The sequence below is a fragment of the Coloeus monedula genome (genome assembly GCF_965178545.1).
Source record: "Coloeus monedula genome assembly, chromosome: 7".
Classification (NCBI taxonomy): domain Eukaryota; kingdom Metazoa; phylum Chordata; class Aves; order Passeriformes; family Corvidae; genus Coloeus; species Coloeus monedula.
The window spans coordinates 23296040-23315962 of NC_138787.1; the positions used below are offsets into that span (position 1 = coordinate 23296040).

The following is a 19923-nucleotide window of genomic DNA, read 5'->3' on the forward strand; positions in this document are numbered from 1 at the left end:
TAACGTAGCAAATTCTCATCACAAAAAATCTGGTGCTGTTACTAAATTAATTTTTTAATAAATATGTGATGGCTTCAGGGTTCATTACATTACTTTCTTAAATTTCTAAACCGTATAATCCTGTGTTCCTCAAATTTGACAAAATATCTGTATCACTGAATAGGCACTGTGTACTTTATCTCTGACTGCAACTAAAAAGCTGCAAACATACCTTTCCACTTTCAAAAGTGAATTGCAGTGCAAGAATCCACCAGAAACGATGTGATTATTTAGATTACCAAAAGAAAATAAAGTGTATGTGAAAGATAGCCTTTATGTTAATTGTCTCATTGTACTAAGTATTATTGCTATACTATATGTGAAAACCATACAGATGGCTTTCCTTTTGGGAGACAATTGCTTTACAAAGTGCACTGCAGATTTTAGCAGTTCAGTTTGTTTTCAGAGCTTTAGGACCAATCACTTCTCCTGACCATACCAATTTCTATTTTTCCAGATGGGATAATTTGGAAAATATTTAGATCTGAGTTTCTCAGGTTATCCAATAGACCCTGTGCAAAGCTTTCAAACTATTTCTCTTTTTTCTTGTGCACTAAATTTGTGATTTTTCCATACAGTTTTCATGCAGTAAGACCCATCCAAAAAGTAGGTAATTAGACATTTTGTAAACTTGAACAGTGCTATAATCCTCTAGAGATACCAGTTTTTGCTTTCTTATCACTTAGTTATTAGTTATAAGGACCTTATGGTTTTACTCTCCTTTTTTTTTTTTCTTTTTTCCCCTACTATTTTGTCCTCAGGGATGCATTGGTTGTATGTAGATGTTGGAGCAAGCTATGCTTTCTGCAGGCACTCAAAAAGGTTTATGAAGGCAACACTTCTCAGTTTACCTGATCACCTGTCATCACCTGAGATGATCAGGACAAATTGAACAGACAAATTTCTGTTCAGCTGAAAAGTGGTACAATGCTTTGTTCAAGTTGTTAGTCTTCTGGAACAGACTTTCAGATGACCTTTCCTGGAATGTATTCCTTGTCAGAACATGAGTTAAGACTGGCATTGACAAACATCCAGATGTCATGACATGTCGGAACTCTAAGGCCAAGTCGATTCTGAGACAAGAGTTCAAGTGCTAGAATTCAAGGTTCATAAATGTCTTAGGTTTGTTTAAGTGGATTTGGGTAAATTGTAGTACTTTCTGAAACATCAGAGACATAAGGGTTAAATATTTCCACAGAAAAGAGCAAAATCAGTTTTCAGGCAAGTTTTCTGGTAGCAAAGGTGGAGTAGCTCTCATTTCAAACGCTACATGCAAAATCAAGTGCTGAATTTTACCGATCACTTGTCATGCATTTGAAAATATTATGGGGATCATGTCCTTCTCCCAGTGGAAAATAAATCCATGAAAATTCCTTATACTGTTTACCATAAGACTGCAAAGGAATGCACATAACTTTGTTCTTTTATTCTTAGATAAAGGAACAATATGGCAAAAAAAAGTTCACCATACCAACATTTATCCACTGAATGACCAGGCACTGGGTTGCTTTTCATTTCCTGTGTACAAGCAGTCACCTTCCTCCTTTTTGATATCTTCCTTTAGCCAGTCTATCAAAAGGCACTCAGCTATATTTAGCAATGTACTCCATACCAGTCACATTCGACTAAGTATGAAGCAAACAGCAAGAAAAAAAATTGAGTAGCATTTCGCAGTTTAATGATCCTAAACTCACTGACTGGCATTCTAGAAAGTAGTTTATTCTGTGTACAGCTTGAGTAGACTTCTCTGGATTCTCATATATTGGTCCTGCTCCACAGTACCAGTACTTTTTGATATTAGCTAAATATTATGTATGGCTTATAATGTTCTTGCACCACTAAGTGAAAAGCAGGGATTTCAGGAATTAGGGTTACCATTTTCCCTGACTGATTGTATACTGCTCCCCATCTATATGATGGAAAACATAGATATGGTTTGAACACCAGTGTGCATCAACACCTGTGCACCAACAGCTTTTGATTTTTTTGACATTTTGAAATTTTGCACTCTTTCAATCCTGTTTGTGGTATTATATTTAACATACTGTCTGAAATGCTTGGTCACTGACTTTTCATTCAAAATATTTGCTGCCTGTGGCGGGCACATAAGGCATTTTTCTGCTCTCTGACAAGTTAACAGGCATTCTTAAATTAAAGAAGAGATAACAAATAGTCATGATGATTAGCAAATACTTTGTTCATACATAGAACCACCATGGGAGTACCTGGGAATATCACACAAGAGAGAGCTTGTAACAGTTGAACCAAAATTCTTGCTGGGAATCTGAAGATCTTCAGACCTTTTGAGCCATTAACCAACCTTCCATCTAAGTCACAGTGTTCATTTCTCCTTACCAACGCATGCACTTGTAAAGTGTAGTGTAAAACAATTTTTTCAGGGGTTAGGGAAGATGTCATTTCTGCTGAATAGATTTATAGGTGTGCAGATCATGTTAATGATGAGGATTGTCTGTGCTATAGTTTGGAATATAAATTGCTGTATGTGGCAGTGAGGAAGTCATTCACCTCATTTCCTGCACAAAATCGAATTTGTCTCAGCATATTATGGGATTTTTTTATTGGACGGCTGAAAAGGAAGTAAAAATTTTCTACCTTCTGAAACACTAGGCTACATAGCTAGCTTGATTAATGATGACAAATTCCAGTTAATGAAATTACAGCAGTATTAAACAATGCTGCTCCATAGGTAATATATTGCTGACACTTTCACCAATATCGTTTGCAGCAGACTGATACATTAAGAGAAAATACATCTAGATCATGCAGACTGGCACTACTTGAGCAATGCAAAATTTCAATATTGCAGACCATGTCACACAAAAGAAATTGTCTGACCTCTGATAACCATCCTGTGAAGTAGGATTTTAATGCCAGTATTTCTGTGAGTCACTGTCATAGCTCTATGACCCAGACATGTGACAACCCCATTTCTTCCCTTCCTTTGCCAGTGCACGCACGAAAAGCAGGACACAAACCTTCTGATAATTACTTGAAGATTTTGGAATTTCCAGACAGCAAATGTCAGAGGACACTGCCTGTAAACTTGGCGGGCACCCAAAACATACGACAGGCTAGAACAGTCCCATAAAGAGTGTAAATTATGTTTGTACATTTTGGTTAAGCAGGAAATTACAGAAATAATCATCTTCAGTAAAACAGATTCAATCAGTCAGAATCAGAAAGTGAAATTTGTCTTACTGGAAAAGGAAAGAGAAAACGCTAGAACTGGTGTGGGGAGGGGAAAGGAAGGTGGGGTTTAGTGATTACATTTGGAAGAAGAACAGAAAGGGATAAATAAAACTTTGAAAACACTTTTCTGTATGACAGAAAGTGAACATATCCATACATACACAGATAGAAAAGTCTTCTCTTCTGGAAAATCCATTCCAAACCATTGACTGGATTTCATTACAAAAGGAGGGAGAAATTGGAGAAATTCACATTCTGAAAAAAGCCCTACCTATATATTATTTGTAACTTATTTTCCACTGAGCTGCAGAGGCACTGCTAAGGTGTTGAGCAGAGGTATGGAGCTTGCACCGTTACCAGGTCCTGAAGAGTCAATAAAATAGAGCAGTTTCTATTTTTATTCATACCCTAGGGGCAAAGTATCACAAGATTATCCTCCAGAGAGAAGAATCTTTAGGATTAAATAGGAGTCTTTTAAAAGAAAAACAACTTTTGACTCTCTGTGTATAGCCAGATGCCTAGAAGATAACGCAGTGGCAGTAAAGCCAAAGATGTCTGGTTTGAAATAGATCTGCTGATGAACAAATCTTCCCTGATTTCAATAGGCAGGAGCCTACATTCAACAGATCTCTGCCTTCCTTCTCATGCCAGTGAGTTCATAATACTTGGACAGCATTTGGAAGATAGTGTATTCTGTTGTTCTGATATAGATGGAGACTAAATGCAGGGATATCAACTGAATTACCCTGGTTTTACAGAAGAGTAGTTATTAGCAGAATCTGGATTCATGTTTCTGAGTATTTTGTCATTTTATGAATATAAGAGATAAGACAGTCTGCTATACTTCAGCTGCTAAACAATTTTTTTCACTCAATGACCCCTTCTTAAAATTAGTCCAGTGCTTGATTTGTATTCCACAGAGTGCTAATTACAGCTGCCGTTAGTGCACAAAATCCCATGAACATACAAAATTACCCTAAAAATTGGCAATTTCAAGCTTTCATTAGGTCTTTTTCCCAGGTTGAATTCAGTCAAACACTAAGTAATTAGGACAATTTACTGTAGCGTGACTGTATGTTTTCAATATATTCCCACAAGAAATACCATGGGAGACATCTATAATAAAATTTTCTTATGAAGCTTTCTTTTGTTTTTGTACAGTTTTGGAGATGGAATTGCCAAGAACATGGCATTTGACTCTCGAGTCTGAGCATCCCTCAAGAACTTTACAGTGCCAGTCCATTTGCAGTTGTTTTGACAACTTTGCAGTAACTGAGCATCACCAGTATCACGTAGAGCCCGTAGTCCTGCTTAACAGAAGCCCAGTAAAGTCACTTCCATTTGTGGTTGTGTTAATTGCCCTTGGAGACTCTAGAGGGTACAGGTACAGGTACAGGAGGCCTGTCATTGGGTTTATTTTGCTTTGTTATTACGTTTATTTTGTTCACCATTACCTGCCCTCCCTGCTCACAGATTTCTGGACCCTTGAAGGGTGCGCTTTATAGGTATTGCATTCTTTTTATGTGCAGACAAAGATGATTGGATGAAGCCACACTTCCATTTCCTTATAGTGAAAACAGAGAAGAATAGGGAGTATACGGAATGGTGTATACAGCCACTGCTGTAGGCTATAAGGACTACAGACATTCCAGAACTCTGTTGATTAGTAATTAGCACAAAGCAGATGGGAAATCATGCTGTCTCCCCAGGAAGTTAATGCAAACTCGTTACAGTATTTATATGTTGTTGAGACTACCCTGCTAGAATGTGTTTTAAATAAATAGCAGAACTGAAATTATCTTGACATTTCAGTTAAAAATAGGTAAAACCAAATTTTGAATTCAAAGTTAGCTTCAAGTTTATGCTGAAAAGAGATCAAGACTTCTCTGTATTAAGAAATTATCATTCTTGGGTTTAAATCCTTTTAATTTTTACAATATGTTTTTAAAGGTATCTGCTTTTAAAGGTATCTGCTTTAAATCTAGGCTTACTTTCCGTCTCTTAAGAGGACTAAATCTGCTGCTGCTCACTACAGACCTTGAATATGATTAATAAAAGATTTATTCTCAACTTGACTGCCACCATATATATCACAGAATATTGTTTGCTTTTGTTATTCAAAAGATTGGATGTTCAGAGAATTGCAACTCTAAAGGCTAAGGAATTTGAGCTACTTTGCAAAGTTGTTTTGAGGAGATCCCATGAAGTCAGACTAGGAACTCCCTTCTTTGTGTTTCTCTCTACCATAGCAATCCTGTAATAAATATGGAGAAATATGCTCTCTGGTTAGGTGGGCCCAGAAATTCTGGGGATGAGTGGTTGATTAACATATATGCCTCTTCTGGGAAAAGAATAATCAACAAATATGCTTTCATGTGAGAATAACTTAAATGAGTATTTCTGATACCTAGTCTAACATACATGATGGTTAGCCTGTCAAGACTGTGATAAATGCCCAATAATGAGAGAAATTGGAAGACAGAATGAAATAGTTCATATTTTGTAGACTTATATAAAGCTTCCTTAAATTTTGTCCTTATTGAAAAATAAAAAGTGTACACAGGAGGGCTGTGTTGGATAAATCCTTTGTTGTTTCGATATAAGCAAGTTTTTGCAAAACGAGTTATGGTTTATGGACTAAGAATCCTTACTACATACATGCAAATATCTTCTAGGACTTCAAAAGAAATATAAATCTCCTCTGATAGAAGACTCAAAAAAAGGCTTTAACCTTTTTTTTTTTTCTAACAGACGGTGAACTTCCTACCTGATATAAGAATCATGTCCATCCTCAGACCATAATAAACTAGAATAAACTTTCATTAATTGCTTATTTTTGTATACAATTATTTCTGTTTCACAGATTATTTCAGAGAGAATGATCAGAGTGATCCTGAACCCTCAGGAGACAGCACCAGATACTACCAATCTGTTAAGAAACATTTTGAGGAGAAAAAAAGTGGGTCATCATCTTTTGTGTCCTCTATTGAAGATGAGCAAAAACCCCTGTTCTCTGGGATAGCTGATTACCCATCTGTAACAGAGAAAACCACAGAGGTGGACTTTGAAGAAATGGATCATGATACAGAAAAAATTCTTATTGACAAAAGAAGCAGTTCTTGCAAAGGTAATCCAGCTGTTGCTATTTAGAAAAGTTTGAGCAGACATCTTTTTAGTCTGATTAACAAAAATAATTTTCTGAATGGTTCTCTTGATTCTTTACATAATATTTACTCCAAAAAGCTTAAGAAAAAATATTTTTGATCAAAAAATTATTATTTCTCAAGAGGCTTAATGTAGTTTAATTCAGTGGGAACTGGATTACAGTTCTGTGGGACTGGATTGTAGAACCTCCAGAAGGCCATTCTAGGTTTTACTGTAAATCATCTTGTAACTGAACTACCTAAGTAATTTACAGAAACACTTCAAAATTGTCTGCTGGTACTGGACTTCACTGAGTGCCCATTGAAAACTGCACTCAAAGCAGTACAGAATCTCCCAAAGGGTATTTGATGTGCCAGGTTTGGATGACAGTAAAAAATTCTAGATAATGAGAGCTGGACTAACTAAACCTAGTGATAGTTGCACATGCAAAAAACTTTTTCGGATAACTAATTTTATTCATTGCATTTACAAGGCACAACAAAAATTATGTGGAAAAAAAATCATAATAGCTTGGAAGAATGCTATCCTGTCTTGCTGCACCTGTTGGTTAAAGGAGTACCATTACACTACACAGAAAAATTATGACTTCCATAAGTAACACACAGAATAAAGATTTGAGCTTTTGTATGTGACAAATAATCAGGAAATATTAAGCAATCTCAGATACTTTTACAGAGAGTTAAATCATATAATTAAAATTACATCTAATATACTAAAATATTAATTTTCTCAGTGATGTTAAAGGAAATTAATGAAAAACTCTGTATTAATATACAATTTAAATATTGCTGCAAGTTCATTTGTAATTCCTTCAGTCCAAAGGGAAGAATTACATGTTTATTGTTTAATGCTGTTTCCATTGAGACAATTTAACCACTTGACCATCATTCAATAAACTTTAGGCTTTTAGGCTATCATTTTAAATAAACCTAATGATTAATCAGGCCAAACAATGATTTTAACATCTCAGAGGTATGAATATGTGGAGTCTGGTCTCTTCAAGTTAAGGCCCTATAAATCTGCATCACGTGAACTTGTTGCATTCATACTGCAATTGGAAACCTTACCTTTCCCCTACCAATAGCCAGAAATGTGTCCTTGCAGGTATAGCAACATTTTCCAGGGCAACCTACTGCAGATTTTATTTGAGCTAAATTTAGCATATCTAAATGTTACATATTTTGATTAAGACCACACTCTTTTTTCCACTTTATAATTTAGCACTTCTAGTAATGTTATGCAAGGTAATGAGCTTTCTTGCAACATTTATAAAACCTAAAAGGTGAATAAGATTAGCTTTTACTGATATATGTTTTAAACTAAATTCTTATTTTTGCTGTTAGAGATTGATTATAATTTACCAGAAGAGTAGTTACAAACATAATGAACTTGTGAAAAAAATTCTGCTTTTATGTATCCTCATATATTATGGTACCTTATAAATCTTGGATACAAATGCACTTGTATAAAACTACTCCAATTCATTACCACTGTGACTGATACATATTTAATTATCTTTTGTTTTGCTTTAAGCTTTGGTCATTACTTCAATGAATGGAAAGACTATTAATAATGTATTGTATAATTTGGCAGAAACAGTGTAAACATCTCTCTCCTAACCCTAGAATGCAACTTTTAACTTTTAAACATATGGCTCTTTTTGAAGACCTGAGAATTTTACTGTAGCTGTTAGCTACCTGTTAAGGAAAAATGCTATCTTCACTTGGTCATTATTTGGGCTAAAAGTCTGATTCTTTAATTGTTCCAGTGAATGCAGTTATACATTTATTGACTTAGTTCTCAGTCTAAGATTCTTCAAGTCCTGGAAGACCAGAGTTGGTTATGAAGTTGTAGCTGCTGGTGGGCTTTCCTGGGGTTACTAACACATACGGAATACCTGAAAAGATACTTAGATGAGTGAAACACCATATTTTATAGAGTATTCACTTACTTACTGTGTGTGAACTTTTGTCATTATAGTGCCAATTCATTTGCTTTGTCACAAATTAAGCATCTATTATAACAGTTTCCAAATACGTATTCTGGGACAAAAACCAGCTGTGATTTCCCTAGGATAAGCCATGGCATTGAAAATCTGTGATTTTAATGAATGACTTATTGTGTAAAGTAACCAATGTCTTGTTTTTTACAGGACATTAAAAAGCAGTGAAATGCTCTTGAAATTCACTGCTTATAAATCTACTGGATTTACAAAATCCATTGCACCTAAATCCATAGTTTGAAACTTTACCCCAGAATTTTTCATAGTATGCTCCCTTCAGTTTCCTGAGAGCTTTCCAACTTTTCCTTGAACACTGCAAATTGGGCCATGTGTGCCTCCTAAAACCAAATTACATGCTTCTGTGACACCCTTTATCTCTTTCTTTCTGTTGGCTTAAGTTCCTGAGAAGCAGAACGGGTTTCTGTGTAGCAAAGATTAAATCTCTTTCCTCTTCCTTCTGCCCAGTGCATAAAATCCGTTATAGGTCGTCACATGAAATTCAAACACTCTCTACAGCTCCAGGAAACCTTCTACCACCTGCTAATGTAATAACCACCTTTGTCTGATTAAAAAAAAAAAGAGAGACAGAGAACAAAGTCTCCCCTTACACTTGGAATCATGTAGTGAGAGCTCCCCTTCCTGGCTAAATCTACTTGAAATACTAAATCTGAGCAGGAACTTCTTTTTTTTTTTTTTTTTCCTTTTTCTTTTTTTTTTTTTTTTTTTTTTTTTCTCTTAGAGAAACACTGCTCAAAGACATGTTTGAAAGGGATTAGCTATTAGCATTTGGACAAAGCTCTTACATGTCACCCACACTGTGGGGTTTTTTCTCTTCTCTTTGAAACATGGCTCTAGCTGCTGTGGTTGCTTAGAAAAATTTCACAAGTGTGAAATGAATGTAACCTAGGCTGAGTTAACAGCGTGCAGTGCCAAGAGAAGTGTTAGGAGAAGCTCTGCGCAAATCATTCAGGGACTGATGTGGGATTCAAATCCAGCTGCAGATACCTTATAAGCAGTCAAGGATTTTGCCCAGCTGTATGCTGAAGTAGCAGCCTAGGTGCAATAAGAACTTTAATATGTTCTATAACTTCATGTAGTTAAGTAATTACAAATACAACTCTGAGCAGATGTTAGCGTTTAAACAGTCTTTTTTATCACATCAAAGAAGAATGAGTGATTCTGACCAATTTTGACTGTTTTCATGACAGATTCATTCAAAGTAAACAAAGGCTGTGGGGGGCAGAGTGAGCTGTAGAAAAACCACTGTTCAACCTAAAGTCACCTGTAGGCTCTGCAAAGGTCACAGCAGGATCCTCATTCTATACTTGATAAGTGCAACAAGTATATCCCATGATAATTGATGTGTAACCTTTCAACAGCTTGGTGAACAGGAGAAATGGAAGAGATCCGAGAATGTAAACTAATTAATAAATCTACAGAGGGGTAGATTGAGTAAACTGAGAAAGAAAGGAGAAATATCCCAAACCAGAAGTCCTGGAAAAAGGAAAGAGTGTCCCTGAGCTCTGTTTGGTAGTCACAAGCAGTATTTGGTCATAGAGATCCAAGAACCAGGAGGGTCAAAAGGGATGAAATTTGGGCACAGCAGGTATAGGGTGAGACCTGGAGTAATCATCATCTTTTTTTTTTTTGCAAAGGGCTGGAGATAAATAAATATAAATTACTCATATAATGAGTGGTTTCAGATACTTCATGTTTACCATGAAGCTTCATTTAATATCAAAGTGATTTCTGGCTGACCCAGCAATGCTGAATATTTCATTCTTTTAGGAGTCCCAAAGAATTAAACAAAATGGACAGGCAGCTTTCACCCCACAGTACTGTAAGAGTTTCAGAGATGTGCTTTACACAGTGATGTAAGGATTGGGTGGGAGAGTAGTGATGCTAAAAGCTACATCAATGAAAATCAATTTCCTTTATGAGAAAAATAAGCAGTATCCTTTTTCAAGCAGTATGAGCTGCATTAAATGGCCCTTGTCTCAGAGAAAACATATTACACTTCACCTAAGACAAGTAGTGTTACAGTTATGGGTAAGAAAGGCAGCTGCCTGAGGCCTGGCACCTTTCTCTAGAGGGCACATTCCAATACACTGTACCACATGCCCACTGCTGCAAATGCAATGCAACAAATCCTTCTTTTACACCACAAATTAAGCATTGAATACACTTCAATAGCACATTCAAGAAAGAGAAGGGGTCTTAGTCAGGCCTCTGAAGTGCACTATCAAAGACATTCAAGTACATCATTTAATGCCTTTAGGTTAGAACAAAAATTTCTATTTTCAGTGAATAAAAAATTGCTAAAAAAACACCTCTAGAAAATTTGGGATCCATTTGTAGAATAATAGAAATAAAACTAAAGAGAAGCCATTCAGTGGCAGAACTCTGATGATGCTGTCTAGACAAAGCTGCTCGTTTATCTACAGCTTCAAAATGTTAGCATGAATGTGACCACTTTTATCTTTCCTTAAGGAGTAGTAAGGAACAAAAAGAGATGTTCAGTCAATGTGCCAGTGTACCAATTTGCCTTTCAAGGTTTTGAGAAACACGAGTAAGTGGGATGCTTCAGAGGTGCCAATCCTTCTCTAACTCTACATATATAAATCTATGCTTTTATATGTTTTGTTTTTCATCAGACATCAACAAAAGAAACTGGGAAGAGGAGAACATCCAGGAGTACCAGGACTCCCCAGTTCAGCCAGCATTATCCCATGTTACATGGGGCATCTGTGAAACTGAAAGTGATTTTATATACGGGGAAGTGGAGAATCGATTAGATTTACTTCAAGAACAACTCAACAGGTAAGAATAAAGAGAAAAAAACCTATATGTGAAAGAGTACTTAATACAACTGATACTGATGATGCTACAGGAGGAATGAGTTTGTGCAGGAAGTTTCCAAAAGCGTTCAGATCTTCAGAAGCTCAAAAGTACAAAAATATGCCTTATGGGACTATCACTGTTTTGTCTGTAGGTATTCTGAGGAGCCTATGTATCACCTAAGTTGGGCTTTCCAGAACCTTGGAAAAAACAGTTCTGGGAATTCTGGGTACACAATTTTTGATACGTTGCCAGAATATTCATCTCTTTTACCTCCAGGGACACACATTAGCTACTCTGAATGGCCTTGCAGTGGAGCCTTTCCCCTCAGCTGACTGTTTTAGAAAACCCACTTTTTAACCAAGAAGTTGTACTGAGGCACCTCAGATTGTTAAATTTAAATCTCACCTCATCAAGAGAGCTGTCCCAAGATCATAGAACCATCAAACAGTTTGGGTTGGAAGGGACATTAAAGATCATCTAGTTCCAACCCCCTGCCATGGGCAGGGACACAAAATGGCAATTTTCAGTATCTTCAAGATCTGAAGTACTTTTTCTTTCCTGGAGACTTACCAGCTGCCTGCTTCTTAAAATGTATTGCAGATGAATTCCCTTTTTGATGCATTAACTTTTTTTGCAACTCTATAATAAGTAAGACATGGAAGTATGCAAAGGCACAATACTTATACCTGTTACAACAGAAAAATGATGCTTTCTTTATCAGAGTCCAGTATCACCTTTGCTTAATACTGATATATTACTCTTTACTGGCAGCTAAGCAGCATAGCTTAGAGCATCTTAAAAATATGGTTACACAATTTTGATCCATCCTGCACTGTAATTTACCATGCAACTTCACTTAATTTTAAATTGCCCTATGCTCAGGAACGTGGCTTTTTTTCATTATTTTCAGTCTGTAATTCCATTACTTTCATTATTTTTCCATGACAAATACTATGACACACACTCAGTCCTAATTATACTTTAGTAGCTCTTCACTGGCATTATGTGCTGCATATTTTAGCAATCAGTTTAAAGCTAGGTTAACTGCATATTGATTCCTTCATCTATCAGAAGCCAATCAAATGAGTATTTTTCATTTCTGAATATGACATAATGCATTAAAAAGAGATTTTTAACACTTAACCCTAAACTGCTGTAATTTCTAATTGCAGCAAAGTCAAGTAATCTAAGTAACTGTAAATGTCACATAACTAAATGCCTGCAGGATCCCCATCAACAGTATGTAGTATTTTGGTTACATTTCATTTTCTGAAACTTTAAGTTCTCAAAACTGAAGTTATACCTCAAAGTTACCCATACTTTTATCATGCAAGTTCTCATTATTTTCTTCTGTGAGAGAATATAATTCTTGCTGATAAACTAAGAATTAAGTTGTTATGTATTTCATTAAATCACTTTATTCTTTAACTCTTCTCATGTTTTTAAGGCTTTTCATACTTTTGGGATTTGGGGCCTTGCTGGGTTTTCTATGAATATAAGAGACAATATCCTTTCCCGCCTTTGTCAGATCTGACCTGCCAGGTTAAAAAGCGTGGTCGCTTCTCCCTGAACTTTTCCATGCCAAGTTAGAGAATTGGCATAACACTCAATTATTAAAGAGACACAGAGGGCTGGAAAGCCACTGTTCAGGGAATATGTCCCTGGAGTTATCTCTGTTTAAGCAGTTGGAATTTCATGGAGACTATGGGCCAAGCATCTAAGGTTCTCCTGTTTGTTTGGGTAACATGGATTTGTTTTAAATTTTGGAGAATGGAAAGCAAACCTTTATATGCAATGATGATGAATAAACACTGCCAGAGATACTCTTTCATTTGAAGTACCAGGAAATTTTCAAGTACTAACAAAGTAAGAGGGGAGCAATTTTAGAGTTAATTCAAAGTCAAAAATAATCTTGAATGCACATCCTCCAGTGCTGCCTTTTATTCAATGAGGTGTTAAGGCCCAGGTTTGGCAGGTGGAAGTTCTCTGGATGGTGGCATGCTGCTGTTCCTGCAGCATGATGTGGCATCAGCACCATGCTTGTATGAGAATAGCACATTTGCAAGTAGCAAAGAACCCAAGGGAGATGAACAAGAGGGTGAGTAGGGCACGTCTGACTCTAACAGTAGTCTGGGTTTGGGCCTTTTTTTCTGAGAGCTAATTCCTCAAAACCAGCTTCTCCTGATAAAGGAAGGAACAGCATTCTAAACATACTTTGGGCATATCTTTTGGATTAAATTCACAGATGCTTTTATAAATGACACAGGCAATGGACAACTCCAACAAGATACAAAATAACACTAGTGCAGCACTAGCTGGTAAAAGCAAAAATCTGACAGCACAGGATAAATTCTGCTACCATAGGGAGCCCAAGTAGTAACACAACATTAAGGGCTGCTGGCAAAGACCTGTTTACTCTGTCAGAAGCTGAGTTGCTGTACAGAAGGCTGTATATCTGCATGACAGTCTGTCAGCGTGTGCTTTAGCCTTCCAGCAGCTGGGAAGGCACAATAGGCATTACCTTTTCCTGAGTTTGTCACAGATTTTGACAAGACCATTTAAAAATTATTTCAGTGCTATGGAATTGTAAGTATGAGCAACATAATCAGCTCAAGTATTTCAGAAGTCATATACAAATTTTTGAAAAGGCAAAAAAATATTTTAAAGGTACAAAATTTGAACATCAGAAATGCTGACATTGATTCTGAGGTCTGCATAAGTTTGAATAAATTTTCACAGTAATGAGAATTGGGCAGTTGGATTTTTAATGATTTTGGAAGCATCTTTCTTTTTCTAACTGTGGAAAAGCACAAATGTGACTTCTGCTTAGTTCAGTGCATTGTATTAGCATGTCAGAATTCACTGTCAGATGCATCAAAATAATGTCCCATTCTCAGCCAGCACAAATCAATTTCGTTAAAATGAAGAGAACACATTTATTCCAGTTATTTTCAACCAGATACCCAGTCCCCCGCATTGCTTCTTGTTGCAAACCTACGGCCCAGTGATGAACTCATTCTTAATATAGCAAAAACCAGAGAAAAGCTCGCAGGTATATTTTGCAAGGGAGAGGGAGAGCCAGAAGCTTTGGAAGGGCTCCGTACTCCCTCTACTGTTCTCTTCTATTTAAGACATGGTCATGCCACAACAAGCATCGGTTTTACTGGTAAAGTGCAGGTCCCTCTTGAACACCTCTGTAATCAGTGTGTAAAATATATCTGTTCCTGGTATATGAGTTTACTGATTTCATGTTCCTTCTCTAGGCTTGAATCCCAAATGACTGCTGATATCCAAACCATCCTGCAGCTTCTGCAAAGGCAGTCAGCACTCATTCCACCTGCCTACAGCATGGTGACAGCAGGTGCAGAGTATCAACAGCCAGCAATCCAGGTCATACAAAAGCTTCAGCCTGCAGCATCAGTTAAAACAGACAGAAGTTTCAGTCCTTCATCTCAGGTAAGTACATGTCCAATAAGAACAAAAGAGGTTTCCTAGTTTATCTTATGAGGAAGAAATGCATACCAATCTAGGTGCTGGTTCACTAGTTCAAGGAATACAAAATTATTATTTTGACCTAGCATCTCCACAGAGGGCTTAGACACCATGGTTTTAGAGGCCACATTTTCTATGAGGGTTTTAGAGATTCGTACAATGATTGTATAATCAGACAGATCTACTTTATTGTCATGTTTTTCACAAAAGTTATCAGAAAAGAAATCCAAATGGTTAGAATGTTCAGAATTATGCAATTCTGGAGTTATGCTCTAAAACAGAACTTCATATTTACGAGTGTTGAGATCAATACTCTTAGATTGGGTCTCAAGAGTAATCGGTCCTTTATAAAGGGCTGCATATATGTGTATCTTGATGTCATATTAGCAGGTCTGAGGGGAGGAAAAGATATCCAGGCTTCTACAATTAATCAGCAGAATCGCATTCAAATACATTAAATCAAATACAGTACCATGTAAAAAATATTTCAGTACACTGCTTAATTTTCAAAGATGGTTTTCCATGAACCATCTGAATGTGCTAATTTTGAACAGAACAAAAGCCTGGAAGAGACCAGTTTAATTATTACCATCTTGTTTCTTCTCATCCCTTACAGTGTCCTGAATTTTCAGACATTGAAAAATCAAAACTTAAATCCAAAGAATCCTTCTCAAGTGGAGTGCATCTGAACACAGCTTCAGAAGACAACCTGGCTTCTCTTTTAGACCAAGAACACGACCAGTCTGTAGAGTGTCCCCCACAGCCTCGTAAAACTTGTCTGCCGCCAGTTCGGCACCCTTCCTTGCCAGAATCTTCACTAAGCACTGTAGGAATCTTGAGTCTTCATAGGCATGTTTCTGATCCTGGTCTTCCTGGGAAATAGTACTTTTATACTATTACTTCACATAAAAGTGCTTTTAATGGCTGTTTCTCCTTTTTTTTTTTTTTTTTTTAATTTAAATCCTCTATACTTGACTCAGGGGCTACAAGGAATATACCATTATATGCAAAAGTACTGTATATTTTCCTAAATCTGAAGCTTGTAAGGTAAAGTTGAGCAGTTCTGATGTAAATATATATATACACACACTAACTGTATGTTCCAAATGTAAAACTGCCAGCATTCTCAAGGCACCTTATATTTTTTTTTTTTTTTAATAACATGCATGTTCTGAAATTACAGTTTACGTTGCATGGAGATTACCATTTACTGCTGTCATGGAAATAGTATTTTATTGTGGATATGTCTTCAGAGCAAATAGGAGACCAATAACAATAATTCACATAGAAAAACTCCAACCTGACCAAGCTAAAATTCAAGAAAAATGCTCTTCTAGCTCACTTTTGAAAATTGATTTATCTTTCTTCTAGTGAGCTTTTTATAATAAATCACAATGAGTCTGAATCTAAAGAAAGAATACGGTAACCAAGTCTTCTGGGCTTGAAACAATTAGGACAGAGAAAACAGCCTCCTTCCAAACTAGTTGAAGTAGGGCAGTATTTTAACAGAGAGGAAAACTGCCATATGCTGGAAAGTATCACCATAGGTCACATCCACAAAACTTCATTAAATTGAATCATTTGTTTCCACTACATTTTGGTTTTGGGTTTTTGTATTGTTATTTTTTTTTTTTAATTGCATCATAGAATTCAGCTGTGATGAGCAGACAGGTACTCTTCATCTGTCACACAAACATAATCAAATGCAATAAACCTAATTTCTATGTAATGCAGAAGACTGTGTTCCTTTTGTTCAATACAAATTATTAACAATCTGTTTTAATTTAAAAATATTTTACACATTTTTGTTTTATAATTATTAGGGTGGCTGTTTGCAGTTACCTCTTTTTACTGACTGGCCCCTCTCCAATTCTCATACACACACCGCCCACACGCCATTCCTGGATGTGTGCACATGTGTATTTTATGTATGTACATAGGTGTGTATGTATGTGTATGTGTATATATATTTATATGCACACATACACACAAGTGTGTGTATATACCTACACTTACATGTAGGAGTATATATATAGAGCTATATATATATATATGTATATATGTAAAATCACTTTCAGAAACAATTGTAAACTTTCTTATTACAAAATGAGTAAGCTTAGCTTGTGTCCAAAGCTGACTACATTAGAATAAAATGATCTAAGGTCTGTAGGCTTTAAATACAGTATGTACTGTATGTTCATAATGCTTTGTGAATACTTAGATTTAATTTTATTAAAATATTATTCTGCTTCAAATGTCGTGGTTTTTTAGAAGGAAATTACCTTTTTATTGCTGCTTTCAAATATTTTTAAATGTTCATATGATTTTCTAATCTTACAGCTTTAATGTGAAGTTCGTCTAGGGTGAGAACTGATTACAGAAAACCATGCAATCCAGTTAGAGGGGAAGCACTTAAATTTTACCCAAAACCAAACTAAACCCTCTGTCCTAAATCAGTGCTACAAAGAGATGCAATAGTAGCTGTCCTTCCCATATACATTCGTTGTATGTTGGGGTCAGCATGAAGCATGATGCTTTAGTCATGCGCAGCTGGTAGATAAACCCAAGGTGGGTGAATCTTTCCTCATTTAAAATTAGTGTGAGTGTTGAGCTACTGAGCATGGCTCTGCTATACCTTTGCTTTTAAAGATACCAAAATTAATTAAGTCAATACCTTTGTCACTGAAAAAATAAACCAACCCTTCCCATACAAGATCAAATTTTCTACTGCCTCAAGCTACTGTTGATTGTTGAAAGGTCCAAATGCTACAACAGGCTGACTGCTCTTCCACCACGATGACAGGAGGGCTGCACTGCTCAGTGCCTTGCAGGAGCAGATCCTAGTGTCAGGAAAATTAATCCACAAACGCCAGAGGTTTATGTCCAAAAAGGAGACAGAGGAGTCCTGCAACTTCATTCGAATAAAGGGAGAGAGTCCACCGGGGCACACGCCCACGGGGTTTTCTCTCTCTCGGTTTCGGAGGGCGCAGCCTCCTTTTAATCCTAAACTCCCGGCCGTGTTGCCCTCTTCCTTTCTCCATTGGCTGAGGTACTCGGAAGGTACAGCCTGCCCGAACCGCCTCCCACATATTCCCCTCCTTGAACCTGTTATTTTACCCCAAAATTCTGAAACTCAGGCTTGTGCAGACCTTTTTTCTGTTTCAGGAGTCAAACTGTCTGGGTTCTGTAACAAACCTGTGTCTTGAAGTTGGTGGAGACATTAACACCCACATCCTCACCCATGGAATTGTTTGTAAAGACATTAGCAAACATCTTTCCTCTCACTAGGGACCAATCAGAATCTCTGCCTGCATATACTCCATTGAAACAGGGGTGCTGGATAACAGGATAACAAATACCTTCTGGGGGGTTTTGTTGTTTGGAATTTTTTTAATAGCAAGTGTTAATGACTTCCGATCTATCTCAGCCTAGTAATTAACATTCATGTCTGTTACAACAAACAAGGTAGCACATTTTCTAAAAAGGTATTTGTAGTTATGCTACATTCTAAAAAGTCTGGTATAAATTAAAAATAAAATTAATGAAAAAAGTATAATGCATGAGCACTGCTTTACAAAAGGCCTTTTCCAATTTCATCACTTGGTATTTCTCGTTATTGCAAAGAGACTGAGCAAAACAGGTGGCCTGGGGAAGGAGCATTGGGGAAGAGGAAGAGTGACAACTACTGCAGTCAGTCGAAGTGAAGGAAAAGCTCCACTTCTTACTCCATTTTTTTGGCTCAAAGAGGCTTTGTTCCTTTCCTTGTCCTTGCACCAAGAAGAAGAATATCAAATGGATGCAAATAAGGGAGATTTTATAATGTTATGGAGATTCTAAGCTCCCTGCCAAGGAATGCAGAAACAGAAGATGAAAGTTTGGTTGCAGCACTCTAGCTGCCCCTTCCCTGCCACAGAAAGATCTGCCTTCTCAGGTCACGTCTTTTCTTGTTGAGATTCAACAACCAATGTTGTTGTTTCCAAACCACTGGGTTTGGAAATGTGTTGATTTTATAAACAGCAAAAATTGCCCCTTTTATTTGCAGGTGATTTTGTTGAGGGTTTTTGTGGGGTTTTTTGGAGGGGCGGGCCTCTTCAAAGTCCAGTCTGGTTTTCACTTGATAGAAATGGGTCTTTGTTATCCAGATTAAGCTAGGAATGATGTAAAGGGTTGTATACCCTCACGGTTGTAACATAACCATAGAAGCTTTCAGAACTATAGGAGGTAGGTTTTGGGTTTGCTTGGACTTAGGAACACTTGGCTATGTGCATTAAAAACCTGTAGCTAAAAATTCATATAAATTATAAGCTGTAGATACAGATAAGTCTTCTGGAAATTCAGGAAGAGCTAAAGTAGCTGAAGTACAAAAGCAATGTGGACAATCACTTCAAAGGTGAGAGGTGAGACTGTACAGATGAGCAGAGCTCTTAATGAAGTTCACTGGCTCCTACCGGGTAAGGGTTTAGTTCAAAGCAAAGGAGAGGTTGTGATGCTTTTCGATCATTAAGCTGTGCAGCAACCTGAACTATTTGGATGTGCACATTCACCTACAGGTACAGATTTACAGTAACACACAGTAGTCATGTGTCTTGACGTGCCCAATTCTGCTGTTTCCTGGAAGCATACGCCCAAATGCATGTCTCTTTCCTTCCACGTTCCCATGCATTTCAATTTGCAAATGCATTCTCTGGTCTCCCACCTCACTGCTGGCTGTCTGCAGATGAACCTGCCTTCCCTTTTCCTGCTGCGGATTGTGTCCTAGCAATTTCGTCTCTCTGGTGAGCACTCATCAAAGCTCCTGTCTCATTCACCGGCATCATAAGTAACATACAAAAAGCAAAAAGCACTGTTTTTCATGGCCTCTGGCTGCCTGCTGAGGTGAAGCAACTGGAGTCTTGCCCACTGATAAATTGTATGTCCTCTCATTGGAGCTGCTGAACTCTAAAATGCTGGACACAAATAGAATCACAGCACACTGCGATACCAGCACAGCAGAAGGTACAACTCCCGTGACAGTTGTACTTAATACCACACCTCCAGATCAGCGCCCCTGATCTTTCCATCCTCTCCTGTTAAACATTCTTACCCTGTAAGAGAATGTGTGAGAATGTACACTGCACGGTGCGGTGCCGTGCTATGCAGTGTGATGGTGGGCGGTGCGGTGCTGGGCGGTGCTC

At 37.1% G+C, this 19923-nt stretch overlaps 1 protein-coding gene across 3 annotated transcripts in view; it reads left to right on the forward strand.

Moving 5' to 3' along the window:
* KCNH7 (potassium voltage-gated channel subfamily H member 7) overlaps positions 1-16671 on the forward strand; it is a 217679-nt gene extending 201008 nt beyond the window's left edge. For all 3 annotated transcript variants that reach the window (XM_082285190.1, XM_082285191.1, XM_082285192.1), the window contains 4 exons: positions 6113-6376; positions 11071-11236; positions 14521-14713; positions 15366-16671. In XM_082285190.1, the coding sequence (XP_082141316.1) occupies positions 6113-6376; positions 11071-11236; positions 14521-14713; positions 15366-15632 (890 nt within the window). In that variant the 3' untranslated portion in view covers positions 15633-16671. The remainder of the gene's footprint in view (positions 1-6112; positions 6377-11070; positions 11237-14520; positions 14714-15365) is intronic.
* Positions 16672-19923: the final 3252 nt, after the last annotated feature.